At 45.1% G+C, this 15,330-nt stretch overlaps 1 protein-coding gene across 3 annotated transcripts in view; it reads right to left on the reverse strand.

Annotated features, from left to right (window-relative positions):
- Nucleotides 1-1,122: 1,122 nt before the first annotated feature.
- The window catches only part of ITIH2 (inter-alpha-trypsin inhibitor heavy chain 2), a 42,711-nt gene continuing 28,503 nt past the window's right edge, over nucleotides 1,123-15,330 (reverse strand). The window contains exons 17-23 of one of the 3 annotated variants that reach the window (XM_073002513.2): nucleotides 15,073-15,195; nucleotides 12,743-12,838; nucleotides 6,308-6,421; nucleotides 5,289-5,487; nucleotides 3,919-4,091; nucleotides 2,545-2,656; nucleotides 1,123-1,675 (exon numbers count right to left, since the gene is read on the reverse strand). In XM_073002513.2, coding sequence (XP_072858614.2) covers nucleotides 1,525-1,675; nucleotides 2,545-2,656; nucleotides 3,919-4,091; nucleotides 5,289-5,487; nucleotides 6,308-6,421; nucleotides 12,743-12,838; nucleotides 15,073-15,195 — 968 coding nt within the window. In that variant the 3' untranslated portion in view covers nucleotides 1,123-1,524. The remainder of the gene's footprint in view (nucleotides 1,676-2,544; nucleotides 2,657-3,918; nucleotides 4,092-5,288; nucleotides 5,488-6,307; nucleotides 6,422-12,742; nucleotides 12,839-15,072; nucleotides 15,196-15,330) is intronic. The other 2 variants (XM_073002514.2, XM_073002515.2) reach the window with 2 other exon arrangements.

Below are 15,330 nucleotides of genomic sequence, written 5' to 3' on the forward strand. Positions count from 1 at the left end.
AACCAGCTTTTAGCAGAATACAGTGGTGCCTCGCTAGACAGTTACCTCGCATGACATTTTTTTTTTGCTAGACATTGGCTTTTTGCGATCGCTATAGCGATTCGCAAAACAGTGATTCCTATGGGGGAATTTCACTGGACAATGTTTGGTCCCTGCTTCGCAAACTGATTTTCGCTAGATGACTATTTTGACAGCTCCCTCCGCGCTCACAAGCAGATGTTTTCAGAACCTGAGCTTCACAAGACAGCGATTTAAACAGCTGATCGGGGCTTCACAAAGTGGCTTTCCTATGGCCGATCTTTGCTAGACAACGACGATTCTTCCCCATTGGAATGCATTAAACAGGTTTCAATGCATTCCAATGGGGAAATGCTTTTCGCTAAACAGCAATTTCAGTGGAATGGATTATCATCTAGCAAGGCACCATTGTATCAGGAAACTTTTAACTGTTAGAGCAGTACGACAACAGAACCAATAAACTCCAGAGATGGTGGGCCCACCACACTGGAGGCACTCAAGGGAAAATTGGGTAACCACCTGTCCGATCTTCCTAGATTTGGATTCCTGTATAGAGCAGGCGGTTAGACTTGATGGCCTGATAGGTCCCTTGCAACTCAATTATGCTATGAAAACAGAATTTCCATCAGCATCGCCAGCATGGCTTGAGAAAAAGATAGGTGGAAGTTGTCATCAGAAACATTTGGAGAGCCAAAATGAAAATTCCCTCACAACAGCATGGAAATTGATTTGGGGCTCCAAGTTACAGTTTGCTCTGAAAAGCAACGGACGACCTTCATTCTTCCCGTAGTTGTGGGAAGACTGGAGGTATAACAACTTGAAAAGCTGTGGCCAACTCTTTAGTGAGGGTATCTGGGAATGGCCCCAAAACATTCACAACCATGAAGATGATCTCTGCTGTTGTGTATCATGAGCCCTCAGGTTGAAGCAGTTTGAGAAAAACGTTTATTTTGCTTGTAACTGTGACGTTCTCAGGAACCCTGAGGTGCTTGAAACGGTTTCTCGCGAGCTGGGGATGCTGGAAGCAGTAGACCAAAAATTAACTTCACTGGGTCAGCCGTGGACACCCATTGAGGCCCAGCAAACTGAACCGACTACAGAATCTCAAGTGAGAGCTTTTTATTTGATGTGAAAATACGGTATTTTGGCCTGGGGTAGAGACCGATTTCCCAGTTTGGGTGGCCAACCTTACATGGGCTTCTTTTCAGACTGGATGTTGGCTGGTGGCTCCGGATGGGGGGAAGGACATGCTTTCTTCCAGGACTACAGCCTTCATCGATGGCCTCAAGAATGCAGCTGGCTGTGATGTGTGGTGTTTATTGCTTTGGGAAGGGGAAAACGGCCTTCATTCTGCTGGGGTCGGCGCCTCAAGGCTGGCCATCCACATCTGGTCGGCTACAGCTGATCTCTCAGACGAGGGTTTTCATGAAAAAAGACCAGATCTGCATGAATGAACTCTTTAGTAGCTCAGAACCAGGCCGCTACGTACCTACGCTTGCTTGAAGCTCAAAAAGGATGCTTCTTGTAGCTGTACAAAGTAGGAACCAGGTAATCTGTGTAGGGACCATCCAGAAAACCCTTCCCGCTGTTGTGCACAAACCAGCAAGGCACGTCGGTTCCCAACGCGCGATCCATGCGGTAGTCCTTCTGCAAACCTCTGTGAGGGAGGTTTATAAAAAAAATCCTCGTTACAACACTCAACAAAACCAAATGAGAATAATCCTGAGTGGTCAAGTCAATTCTGGCTTCAGGTCATCCTTTTCTAGGTAGGGAACACCAAGAAGTGGGTCATCATTCCCTTCCTCTGAGGGCATTCTGGGATGCTGTGCAGCTGGCCCAAGGCCACCCAGGCTGGCTCTAATCACAGAAGCCCCCATGGGAGAATTGAACGCCCAGCGTCTGACTCTGCAGCCAGAGATCTAAACCACTGACCAATCCAGCCAGCGTACAACTTAGTTTCTCTTATTAATAGCTAGACCCTTCAAGGAACTCTGTAAACGAGTGCTCCCCAACCTTGGGCCTCCAGATTTTCTTGGACTACAACTCCCAGAAGCCTTCACCCCCACCTCTGCTGGCCAGGATTTCTGGGAGTTGAAGTCCAAGAACATCTGGAGGCCCAATGTTGGGGACCACTGCTGAAGACAAAAGGGAACCATGATGATCTCCTCCTCCTCCTTACCAAGGTACAGGTCTTAAGAGTCTTTCGGCTGGGAAGAAGCAAAGGACCCCTCCTTTTACAAGAGATGCTAGCAGTTGTACTGTACCATCCCATTGTTGCATCATATGGTCTAAAACAAGGAACTTGGCTTTTCTCAAGATTAGACTGCATTCAGATGGAAGCATGCATACACACCTCTCTAACCCAAGCACCTACAGCCATAATGTGGGTTTCCAGATGTCCCAGCATTCTTCACCGCCGGCTTTGCTGGCGAGGGTGGATTGGCATCCCAATCCAGCCTTTGGACTCCACCCATTGAGGCTGAAAAGGCCAGGAGACGTTCTTACTAGCTGATCCGGGTGTCTTACCTGGTGACGGTGAGCTTGTGACCTTTGACTTCCATCGTAGCGGCAGATTTCCCGGGTTCTTGGCTAGGTCGCTCATTGTAGACCTGTACATTGGGCTCAAGCATGAATTGACCTAGAGAAAGAGAAGTTTGCAGACGTTTGGGTGGGTTGACGTCTTTAGCATGATGTCAAGGTGAGGAAGGTGATACCATTCCCCCAAAACCTTGCCTGTATTTTTGGAAACGTAAAGTGATGTAAAACATTTGAGACTCTTGCATCAAGATGATTACCCTGGTCCGAGAACAACAAGCCCAGCAAGTCTGTACGAAAGTCAGAACATATACCAGAAGTGTACATACAGTAGGACTCCCATATACGAGCTCAGTTCGAAGCTCCCCCCATAAATGTTGGAAAACACGGATTAGAGTGAATGCTATGTATAGCATGCTGTCTAGTGGCCAGTTCTAGTAATGACAACATGGAAATATATTCCTCTAGCGCAGTGGTCCCCAACCTTGGGCCTCCAGATGTTCTTGGACTACCAGTCACAGAAATCCTGGCCAGCAGAGGTGGTGGTGAAGGCTTCTGGGAGTTGTAGTCCAAGAACATGTGGAGGCCCAAGGTTGGGAACCACTGCTCTAGCGAATGCTATGCATAGTATGCTCTCTGGCTTCCTCTAGTGGCCATTTCTGGTAATTTCATCTTTAGAAATATGTATTTCTACAATTTTCTTCAAATATTTTTAATATTTTCAGACTGTGGAGAAGTACGTGACTCAGCAGATGCTGATTTCACAGATAAGGGGGTCTTACTGTATTTGAGTTTCTAGACTTCAACCCCCTGGGTTTCAGAAAGCGTCTGGTAATAAGTGCAGCATTCTGACAGGAAATGACTTTTCAACCCTTTTTTATTATTTTTTTAAAATCTAATTTATTTATTTATTTTGGGTTGGATGGAAAATTATTTTTCTGAACAAAAAATTCTGTGAATCTCTAGCCACATATGCTGGTTGAGAGATATCTTGAGTGATGGTAAAACCCTTATCTTCAGGATCCATATCCACTGATTCACTTATCCATGGTCTGAAAAATATTAAAAATATTACAAGAAAAATCTCCGAAATATGTATTTCTAATGATGAAGCTATCAGAACTGGCCACTAGAGGGAACCAGAGACCATGCTAGGTATAGTGTTTCGTAGAGAAATATATTTCTATGACATCATTATCAGAACTGGTCACGAGAGGGAGCCAAAGACATACTATTTATATTGATTTCTGTTACAATAGTGTTTGCTATAATCCGTATTTCTCAGGATCCGCGTAAGTGGGGGCTTGGAACCAATCCCCCTGTGGATATGGGGGTTCTACTGTATTTTCCTCCAGCGAATCTTACCAATTAGGCCATGCACGCTGGATGAGAAATTATTTGCAGGTGGAATGTAGATTCCCAGGAAGTCCACATTGATGGGGTGCTTTTTCCAAACCCGGTGCAAGACAACCATGAAGGACATCTCTCCATCAACTGTGATCGTGACAGTGTTGTTTCTCTGCACAGACACAAGCAGTCTAAGAGGAATGATAATAACACATCCATAAGTATGGAGCTCAGCTTCCACTTCAGCTTTTGATAAAAACATATCAACATTTCCTGTTTTTTTCCCCCTATTGAAGATGAAAAGCTCTGTAATACAAGCTAAGTGTGGGAGAAAACACAAGAAATAGATTTTTCCTTTCTCTGCCTATGAGTTCTCAGTTTGGAGACATCTTTAGCTGGTCATTTGAGGGATTGTTTCAAAAGTCTGAGAAGTTATTTTTGCATTAGACAGGTTCCCAGAATCTGCCTCGCTTTTCCAACCTCTGGCCTGTTTGGGATCAAATAGAACCAGCTGCATACTCCCATTCCTGCAAAGTGCTGTCTCGGGTCCAACATGGGGACAATCATTGCTCTTTATCTGTGCCCGGCTGACAGTGGGATTATAAGAACTGTAATTCGGGGACATCTCATAGAATCGCCGAACAACTGAATTGGAATGGGCTTAGAAGGCTATCGAGTCCAACCACCGGCTCAATGCAGGAATCCAACTCCAAGCAGATGGTTGTCCAATTTTCTCTTGAATGCCTCCACCATTGGAGCGCTCACCGCCTCCCAAGATTATTGGTTCAGCAGAAATCTGTCTTCCTGCAACTTGAGCCCATTATTATGTGTCCTGCATGGTGGGATGGTTGAAAACAGATCCAGCCTCTCCTCTGTAGGACTACCTTTCAAGTATTTAAAGAGTGCTGTCCTATCATTTTCTTTTCTAAAGACTATACAAGCCCAGTTCTTTCGATCTTTCCTCACAGCACTTGGTTTCTTGAGGGCGCACGTTGGGCAGGACTGGGCGAGCAGCATGAAGTGTAGACCGGGCAAGCTTGGGTTTGAATCTCTGCTTGCCAAAGCGGCCTGATCTACCTTAAGCCTCTCTCCCTCTCTCTCTGCCTAGTGGGCTCTTCTACCACCTACATAGCGGGTTGGATGCTCCCGATGCTCTCTCAAATCCTGATCCATGCGGAAGGCACAGCTGTGTCCAAGCGGGACAGACGCAGAGAACCACTTCCACCGGGAAGGGATCGGATGCTTCCTTGCACATTCTTTGAAAAAGTGCAAGGCCTGATGGTTGCACGAGGAAACCGGTCTGGCTGAATCCCAGCCAAAACTGCTTTAATGGTATTTCTCCATCCGGAGCTTGTGAGAACCCAATCCTGATGGAGTCTCCCGTTTACCTCCTCCGAATGAGCCTCCCGGTATCCGACCAGGCAAAGGAAGTCCTGGAAGACCCATCCTTCAAGGTGATGGCTTCAGTGCTGACTTCCACCTTTAAGCCTTTCTTTTCGAAGAGGAACCCAATCTTGCCAAAGTAAGTTCTCAGTTTATTATTCAGGGGTTTCTTGGCCCCGATAAGCTGCCCGTTAACAGCGATTCCTACAAAAAAAGAGGAAGACATGCAACATTTTCAAAGGCTTTGGGGGAGGGTTCCAGGGTCTGCAGTGGGGGGGGGGCAGGTAAGTAAAGGCACCTTCCTTTAGTTTCCATCACTAGACACAACCTGAAACAACAAGGAAGCAAGCAAACTCTCAGGGTGCACGAGAGAGGCCGTTCAACCACGGAGGTATCCAAATTATAGTATTTCTCTTACTCACTCTTTATTTATTAATTTTATGCTGCCCCACCTAGAAAAAATCGGCTGCTCTGCTCAATCGTGCACACAAAATAGAGACAAAAATGAAAAACCAAACCCACACAAACCGTCCCCCCCCTCCCCAAATAAAAGGGGGAAGGAACAAATGACATAGTCAACCAGGGACCTAAATAACTGTATAAGAAAAGGTGACACCCCCCTTGAGAAAAATAGAAAACCATGGGGCCCAAACGGCTATCTGAGGGGGGAAATGACTGTAAAGGCTTCTTCAAGCCACAATAATTTCTTGAGAGTCTAGCGGGAAGAAGACTTTTCCAAAGTGAGGGGGCCATCACTGAAGCCGCCCTTGCCTCTCTCAGCGCCTCTCCACGGACCATCGCAAAGCATGGGAGGACCAAGGGGCATGATCTTTGGGAGAGATGACCTGACAGGTAACAAGGCCCCTTAACTCTCAACTCTTTTGATGCTTCGCATATTCTTCTCCGAGATCTGACACCCTTCTGCTCAGGAGGCAAACAGACGGCCGTCCAGGTTGAACCTGGGAGGGCCTTTTAAATAAAGAGTTTTGTTGCTGCCTTTTATTTTTGTTTGTTTTTCCCTTACCAGACTCGGCATCTGAAATCAAGTTCAGGATCGCACCAGGTTCGGAATCGATATTGAAGCAGACGTTTTTCTGCTGCCTCGGCAGGTTGATGATAAAATGGGGGTCATTATCCACTGGAAGCAAAAAAAAAAAAAAAGGTGTTCAGTTGATCACAAGAAAAATACCCAGGCCATTTGATAAATACCTCCCTTTCACTGTGTTCATGTGCAGAAATAGGTAGTAATATTTGAAGGTGGTCAAGTCAGTTGTGAGTTAGTGTGATCCTTTCCAATGTTTGCAAACAACTCAGGAATAGTTTACCATTCCCTTCTTCTACAAGGTAGATAGGGAGGGAGTGTGTGTGTGTGTGTGTGTGTGTGTGTGTGTGTGTGTGTGTGTGTGTGTGTGTGTGTGTGTGTGTGTGTGTGTGTGTGTGTGTGTGTGTGTGTGTGTGTGTGTGTGTGTGTGTGTGTGTGTGTGTGTGTGTGTGTGTGTGTGTGTGTGTGTGAGAGAGAGAGAGAGAGAGAGAGAGAGAGAGAGAGATGTCTTTCCCCCCAAGCAGCAAAATGTGCACACATACACATTGTTTTTCTCCTAAACTATGTCAACGACAGGATTTCAGAGTGTTTATCCTCTCATGTTACCTCGATTTCTGGAAATACAAGCCTGAATCGAAGTGTTAGTGTCAACTAGAGTGCACCCCTTGAATCGGTGGGATTTACACAAGAGTCCACTTTCCATTCAGTAATGGATTCAATGGACATACACTAGCGGGGATTCTGGACTGGATCCATCCCGCTAAGGCTTGACACCTGGGTTCTTCCTGGAAGACGCAAGGAAGCTGGGGGTGCAAGTAACTAACACACAGTGCTCTCGGTCCAGCCGTGTGGCCCTTTTCAGTGTGCCATGAACAATAAATAAACTCACAAGAAAGGACAGGCCTGCTCCAAAAGGATTGCAAGAAGAAGCAGAGAAAGCAAGCAAAGGTGGAGAGGGAGAGACAGACTCAACAACGAGAAAGGAAGTGGCCTTCAAACCTCCACCTTTCTAACTTTTCCCTCTGCACATTTGCAGAAAGACGTAACCAAGTTCAAGCCGGCTTCTCTTACAGAGGGCTGGGAAAGAATCCAGTCTAAATGTTAGACAACCACCGTCTCAGATAGTCATGGCCCAGTGGTTCCCAACCTTGGATCTCCAGGTGTTCTTGGACTACAACTCCCAGAAATCCTGGCCAGCCCAGGTAGCGGTGAAGGTTTTGGGAGTTATAGTCCAAGCTGGTCTGGGGACCCAAGGTTGGGAACCACTATCCTAGTCCAATGATCCATCTAAAGCAGGCTTGTCCAATCTGCGGCCCGTGGGCCGCATGCGGCCCAGGTCAGCTCGTGATGCGGCCCAGTGCAATTTTTTATTTTTAAAGAAATTTCAAACTTTCAAGTTACATTGCCGGTGCTTGCGGCCAGAATGTGGCCGGGGCATGTCACAACGGGGGAGGGGGGAGGGAAGGAAGGAAGGAGGGGGAGGGGAGGGGAGAGGGGGACTGCGTGACTTCATTGCCCCATCCCCGTCAATAGGTGGACCCCCTCCCGGCCCCATAAAGCCACCGGAGTTGAAGCTGGCAGCCTCTGCTGTCTAAGATCGCAGCTGCTGGTAAGCGCGCTTGAAGCGGGGCTGCCCCCCCCCGCCCGGCGGCCCAAACCAAATTTTCATCTTCTAATGTGGCCCAGGGAAGGTGAAAGGTTGGACACCTCTGGTCTAAAGCAACATTCTCTATTCCCATGTTTGAAAAGTCCCTCGTCTTTCCTGAAAAGGGTCATTTCAGCCTGCTGCTCCTCCGTTTAGGACCATCACTGAGAAACCCAACGGTTGGATCTCATGACTAACCCCACTGCTAGAGCCAGGCTCCCTTGTGACATAAACTGGAAGACACCAATACATTCCTCTTCCCTTGTCAACCAGCTGGAAAGGAATCGCATCCCATGTACGTAGTTCTTCTATATGCCTACGGTCCTGCATCTGAAGTCTTTAAGGTGCCACAGGACATGTGGTTGGGTTTCCCGCAAAAGAAAAGGGGAAATATGGCTATCAGAATCTAGCTGAGGTCCCAAGACATAACCAGGAAATTCAGTACAGCCCCCATTATCCACCGGATCAGTTTCTGCTGATTCACTTATCCACAGTCTGAAAATATTAAAAGAAAAATCCTAGAAATATATATTTCTAAAGATGAAGTTACAAGAACAGGCTACTAACAGGGGCCAGAGAATATGCTATGTACAGCTTTCAGTACTAAAATAGTGTTGAAATGACAGAAATAATAGAAAAGTGAAGTTGGAAGGGGTCCACAAGGCCATCAAGTCCAACCCCCTGCTCAATACAGGAATACAATCAAAGCATATGTGCCAGGTGATTATCCAAGTTTTTCTTGAATGCCTCCAGTGTTGGAGTGCTCACCAACCCCCAAGATCACTGGTTCCACTGTCATGCTGCTCTAACAGGAAGTTTTTCCTGATATTCAAACGAATTATGGCTTCCTTTAACTTGAGCCCATTGCTGCTTGTCCTTCACTCTGGGATAACAGAGAACAGATCTTGCCCTTCCTCTGTATGATGGCTTTTCAAATATTTGAAAAGTGCTATCATATCACCCCTCAGCCTTCTTTTCTCAAGGCTAAACAATGCCCAATTCTTTCAGCCTTTCCTCATAGGGCTTGGTTTCCAGCCCCCTGATCCTCCTTGTCGCCCTCCTCTGAACTTGTTCCAATTTGTTAGCATCCTTCTTGAAGTGTGGTGTCCAGAACTGGACGCAATACTCAAGGTGAGGCCTGACCACTGCTGAATAGAGAGGGACTAGCACCTTGCGGGATTTGGAGACTATACTTCTATTAATGTAGCCTAAAATAGTATTGGCCTTTTTTGTAGCCACATCACACTGTTGGCTCATATTTAGCTTGTGATCTACAACAATTCCAAGCTCCTTCTCGCTTGTTGTTTTGCTGAGCCAGGTATCCCCCATCTTGTAACTGTGAAATTGGTCCTGCAATCTGAGGTGCAGGACTTTGCACTTAACCATGTTCACTATAATCCACATTTTTCAGCATCAGCTTGGAGCCAATCCCTCGTGAATAAAGGGGTTCTACTGTATTGCCCTCCAAGTATTTGTATCCCCGCCACTGAGTGGAATGCTGACCAGGATGGAGAAAAGAGAAGAGTGGCCAACAGTCACATGCTCTTTCTTCCGGCCCTGCCATCATCATCTGTCTGCCTCCATAGTGTGGTTGGTTCTGCACTGGCAATTTATGCATGCCTAGCCTTGAAAGTTCTAGGCAGCAATCTCTGCCCCGTCAGTGGTGACAACACTGGGCTAGACAAATCACTGGTCTGACTCAAGATAGAGCAAAGTTCCTACGTTCTCTTCCTGCAGTAATTCACAACTCAGCAACGAGCATCCGCCCAAGACATTCTTCTGCCTATGGTAACTCAACTCAACATTCACAACAAAACTAAAGTGCATAATATTCAAATCTAGCCAAGTAATATTTGTTGGAGTTTCTTGCAACCTCGCAGGCTGCCTTCTAGAGTGTTTGACTGGGAGTAACCTTTCTAGGCTGGCAGTAACTGTCCATCTGTCCTGCCTTAACCAATAGTTCTCTCCCGTGTTCTAAATCTGAAGACAACCTCACCTCTGCTGAGAGTCCTTTTAGCTCATTGCTTCGTTTAACGATGTAATCGCTTAACGATTAGTTTTCCAGAGTGATCTTGTGTTCCGTTTAACGATGTTTCCTATGGGCGATTTTCACATAACGATGTTTGGGACCTTGCTTCACATAGCGATGACAGTTTGGGTCCCCCTGTTTCGCTTAATGATGGTTTTGACAGCCTTGTATTGGCTGTCTTTTAAATGTTTAAAAATGTTTTAAAAAGGTTTAGAATGCTTGAAATCATAAGTGCACTTAATAAACCCTTTGTTAAACTAATCTGACTTTGTTCTGACTCTTTTTGAATTTGTTGTAATTTTTCCCCCCATTGAAATGCATTGAATAGGTTTCAGTGCATTTCAATTGGGGAACCGCGTTTCGCTTAGCAATGTTTCCTATGGCAATTTTTGGTTAAGGACGGCAATCTGTTCCCATTGGAATGGATTATCCGGTTTTCAGTGCATCTCTATGGGAAAACGCGTTTCGCTTAGCGATGTTTTCCCATAGCGATGGTTTTTTTTGGCACCAATTAAAATCGTTAAACGAGGCACCACTGTAATCTGTTCCTGGCTGTGGATGGTGGTTGGTAGGAAATGTCTCTTGAACTATATTGAAGCAGAGTTGCTAAAAGCAATCACATTGTTAGTTTATTGTTGGTATATTCACAATGATAAGTAGATGTAAAGTTTTTATTATTTCTACTATTAATGCCTCCTAGTGAATCATTAAAACTATGTATGTTCTCCGTTGTCAAGTTGGAACCGACTTAAAGCAGTCCTAAAAGGGCTTTTAAGGTACGTGAGCTGTTTAAGGAGTCTTTTTACCCGTTCCACACTTCCCGTGAGTTTCCATGGCCGAGCAGGGATTCGAACCCTGTTCAACAGAGTCCTCGTCCATCCCAATATCCACTTTACCACACTGGGAATCCTATGTGTGCCAGCTAATGAGAGAGGGATGGATTATCTGGGAACTAGTGGCTATTTCTACTCCATGAATCCCTGCATTTCTGCTGCAGAGCTGAGCAAAGTGAAACCACATCATTTCAAAACTCTGACAAGTGTATTGTCAGATGAGGCAGAAAAGCCTGGGTGCCCATCTTCCCATCGTTCAAGACGGTGCAGAAGAAATAAATATGAAGATAAATAAACTAACATCAAAGCTAATTATATAACAGCAAAGGAAAGAACAGTTTGCTGCTCTTTGGGACACTCCAAATCTGTTTGGGTCTCTGCAAGGAACAGAACGGTGCTTTTTTAACAGGCGTGGGCACCTTGTAGTTTTCCCATTGTGGTTGAACAGAGAGGACCACCGCGTGGAGGCATCTTTCAGTCTTGAGAGACTATGGTAGCGTCCTCTGAATAGAGGACTTGGAACAGCGTCTAGTGTGGCTGAGAAGGCCAATTCGAGAGTGACCATCCCTTCCACGCTAAAGACAAATGCAATCTGTCCCCTATCCAGCTCCCTGATTTTGCTGGTTTTGGGATTGCCTGTTTGCCTCGGCCTGCTGGACAAGGGTCTCTTCAAAATGGGAGAGGCCATGCTTCCAGGATGGACTATCAGAGGTCAAGGTTTCGCATCTGTTGAGGTCCATTCCTAAGGCCTTCAGATCCAGCTTGCAGATCTCCTTGTATCGCAGCTGTGGTCTCCCTCTGGGGCGATTTCCCTGCACCAATTCTCCATACAGGAGATCTTTTGAAATCTGACCATCAGCCATTCTCATGACATGCCCGAGCCAACGTAGACATTGCTGTTTCAGTAACGTATATATGCTAAAAATTCCAGCTTGTTCTAGGACTACTCTGTTTCGAACTTTGTCCTGCCAGGTGATACCAAAAATCCGTCGGAGGCAACGCATATGGAAGGTGTTCAGCTTCCTCTCCTGCCGTGCACAAAGGGTCCAGGACTCACTGCAGTACAGGAGTATGCTCAGGACACCCTCTCTATAGACCTGGATCTTGGTGTATGCCGTCTGCTTCTTATTAAGCCATACTTTCTTTGTCAGTCTAGAGAACGTGGTAGCTGCTTTGCCAGTGCATTTATCCAGCTCGACATCTAGAGAGAAGAGGACCACCACCCTCACCAGTAGTTATGCTGCCTCATTCCAGTGGGGACTGCAGTCCAGCAAGATCTGAAGGCTGGCAAGTCATAGAATCATCATAGAATCATCGTAGGGTTGGAAGGGACCTTGGAGGTCTTCTAGTCCAACCTCCCTGCCCAAGGCAGGAGACCTCATGCTATCCCAGACAGACGGCTGTCCAATCTTTTCTTGAAAACCTCTAGCGATGGGGCACCCACCACATCTGGAGATAAACTGTTCCACTGCTTCATGGTTCTCATCCTCAGGAAATTCCTCCTTATTTCCAGGTTGGATCTCCTTCTGATGGGTTTCCACCCATTGGTTCTTGTCCTACTCTCAGGCACAATAAAGAATAAATCGATGCCCTCTTCCCTGTGGAAGCCCTTCAGATTTTGGAAGACTGCTATCAAGACTATCAAGTTTTCTGCTCGTAGACGAGACTGACCTTTCTACTATTCCTGCAGAGATCTCCTTACTTTGATGCAAGCCCCTAAGCTTCACGTAGTTTGGGGGAGGGCGGTGGGTGGTAAAAGCAACCCTTCACATGCCACGGGTTCAAATGAATGATAGAGGACTTTCCCTCTAGCCCCCTTTTCGCCCCACCCGTACCTTGTGGGGCCCCCCCTATTGAACAAAAGAAAGTAATGAGCTGGAACAATGGAAAGCCAGTACAATGTCTTCTACCTGAATGGATCCTGTTGCTGCCAGTTGAATCCTGTGTGGCTTTGCCTGAAGATGAGCTGGAATTGTCAGGCTTGGACTGCCCTACAAATAAAGGCCCTGTTATGAAAGAAGACGGGTGAAATCTAATTATCTCCTTGATTGATCATGATCTTCTGGGAGTAGAGTTGTGTACAGGATGGAAATCACATTTGTTCCCCTCGTGTAAATACCGTATTTTTCAGTGTATAAGACTATACTTTTGTCTAAAATCTTTAGACTAAAAATTGAGGGTCGTCTTATACACGGACGTAAGCTGAGGATAGAACAAAAACAAGTGGAGGGGAAAGCAGGGATCAAAGCGATCCTGCAGCGCTTTGATCCCTTTCCCCCTACACTTGCTAAGCCCCACTTAGATTTCTCAATTTTGGATTAGAAAAGTGGGGTGTGTGTGTCTTATACTAATAAAGACATCATTGCCATAACAATTATCCTAGAAGCAACCTTGTCACATTCAAAGCATCATTTGCCAATGTCTTAAATCAGAATTGGGTCTGTATTTTTTTTATGTAGATTATGTTGGCTGTATCAACAGGCCGTGAAATACTGCCAGACATTAATGGTAACTTTTGTCAATATCATGTTTTTTTAACGACACAGCAAAAAATAATAATAATCTTAGAACTACAGAGCTGGAAGGGAGCCTGTGAATCATCAAGTCCAGCCCCTGTCAAAGAAGCCCAGCGGGATTCGAATTCCCAACCTCTGGGACCTCTAACCCATGGAGCTACCCAGCAGTTCCATGCTGTATAAGAAGTAAAATATAGTGCATATCTCTGTATTATCATATTACATAATTCTCAACAGTATCTGTCATTGTTTTAATGTTTCTATTTCTGTATTATTAGATTTATTTTTAATATTTGCTCCTTTTTTGTTCTTGCGCTGGGGACTCGATTTACTGACCTCAGAAAGATGGGAGGCTGAGTCAACTGTTAGCCTGGGATCAAACGGAGGTTATGAGCAGAGTCCTCACTGTGGTCCTGCAGTTTAACCACAGTGCCATGAGGGTACAGTAGTTAAATGCATAGTATTTCCCAAAAATCCCATGATATATAGGAAATTGCACTCCAGCCCACTCTGATTTCTGCTTTCTTGGTCCATCAGTAAAGCCACTACTTTTAGGGGCCAAGTTGGAGAGTTTCTCCCATGGACAGAAGGGTTGCTTTAAGGGAGAATACTACCAGAAAAGCAATCCTTTCCAGTTTGATCAGATACACACCCTAATTCTGGCTCCATCTTAACAACTGAAAGAGGATTTCTGCTGTGTCACTCTGAGCGTTGCATCAAAAACCAGAAATACTGACTCTGCCCACAGATAATGCCCGCAGATCAGTTGCTTTCATCTTGGTTCATGAGTATATTCTCCTTCACAATTTTTCTGAATCCAATTTTTAGAGTGGGGTTGTCCGGAAGGGCAGGATTCTGAATGCGCAGACCTTCACTTAGAAATCTGGCCCTTCCTATATTTGTTTGCTGTGTTTTGAGCTTCCTCCAAAGAATGAGAAAGAATTTTAATTCCTATCTTCATTTGTATGTTCCTTCTCATCCAAAATAGGAAGAATTAGAGTTCTAAAAAGTTGATGATGACAGAATCCAAAACTTCATCATTCATTCACCCAGCCCCAGGCTTTTAAAACTTTGGGTCCCCCTCGTGTATAATTTTAGTGTGGATTTGGGTTGAGGAAAAAACACGATTTTTGGGGGGGATAAAGAAATATGGAATATGGTGATCAACAATAACTTAATTTGTGAATTGAAACTTAGACAACGAATACTGGAAGCAAATTATTTTAAGGATACATAGAATTTTTTTAAGTACATGTATTTTAGAAAGGGAAAGAAACGTCATACCCCAGAACAAGAATCATTATATTTTTGGAGTCCACCAAGGCATGTAAATTGAAAGGGGGATAAATATCCTAGAGATGGTGGCAAACATTATAGGATGTATTATGAGTTTTCATTTGAATTTGAGTTTATGTTTCTGTGCTTAATTATTTTTCTTTTTCTGTCTTTTCTATTTGTTATATCATTAATATAAAAAAATTATTAGATTATTATTATAAAATTTTAAAGAATCAAAAATCAAACCTAGGAGAAAGTGGGACGGATGGCTTTTCCTAGTTTTTCCTCCTAGAACATAAGACGTTTTGGCTTTGGGATTGGGGCCCAAGAAGGACCTGGATGAAGGAGGCTCTTCCCCCCCCCAATCTTTTCTTGTTTCAAAACCTTACAAAGTTGTTGCGCTCAAGGAATGCAGTCAAAAGGGAAATGAGTCCAACATGGATTACCTGCATGTATGGCAGAAATAGTTGGACCCATGACAACAGCTAACGGGCCCCCTGGCTTCTTCGTGGGCTTCACCCACGATGGGATGGGATTGTCAGTCAGTGCCTGGTCAATTACTAAGGATCCTGTTCAGATAAACGAAGAACAGAAATGTACTTGGTGATGAGTGCATTATCTGCAGAGGGTTTGTGGTACACTAGGACCTGTATCTCTAGGGGCTTGGTTCCAAGCCCTCCCCCACAGATGCTGAAAACAGTAAC

This window comes from Pogona vitticeps, chromosome 5, assembly GCF_051106095.1.
Source record: "Pogona vitticeps strain Pit_001003342236 chromosome 5, PviZW2.1, whole genome shotgun sequence".
NCBI lineage: Eukaryota > Metazoa > Chordata > Lepidosauria > Squamata > Agamidae > Pogona > Pogona vitticeps.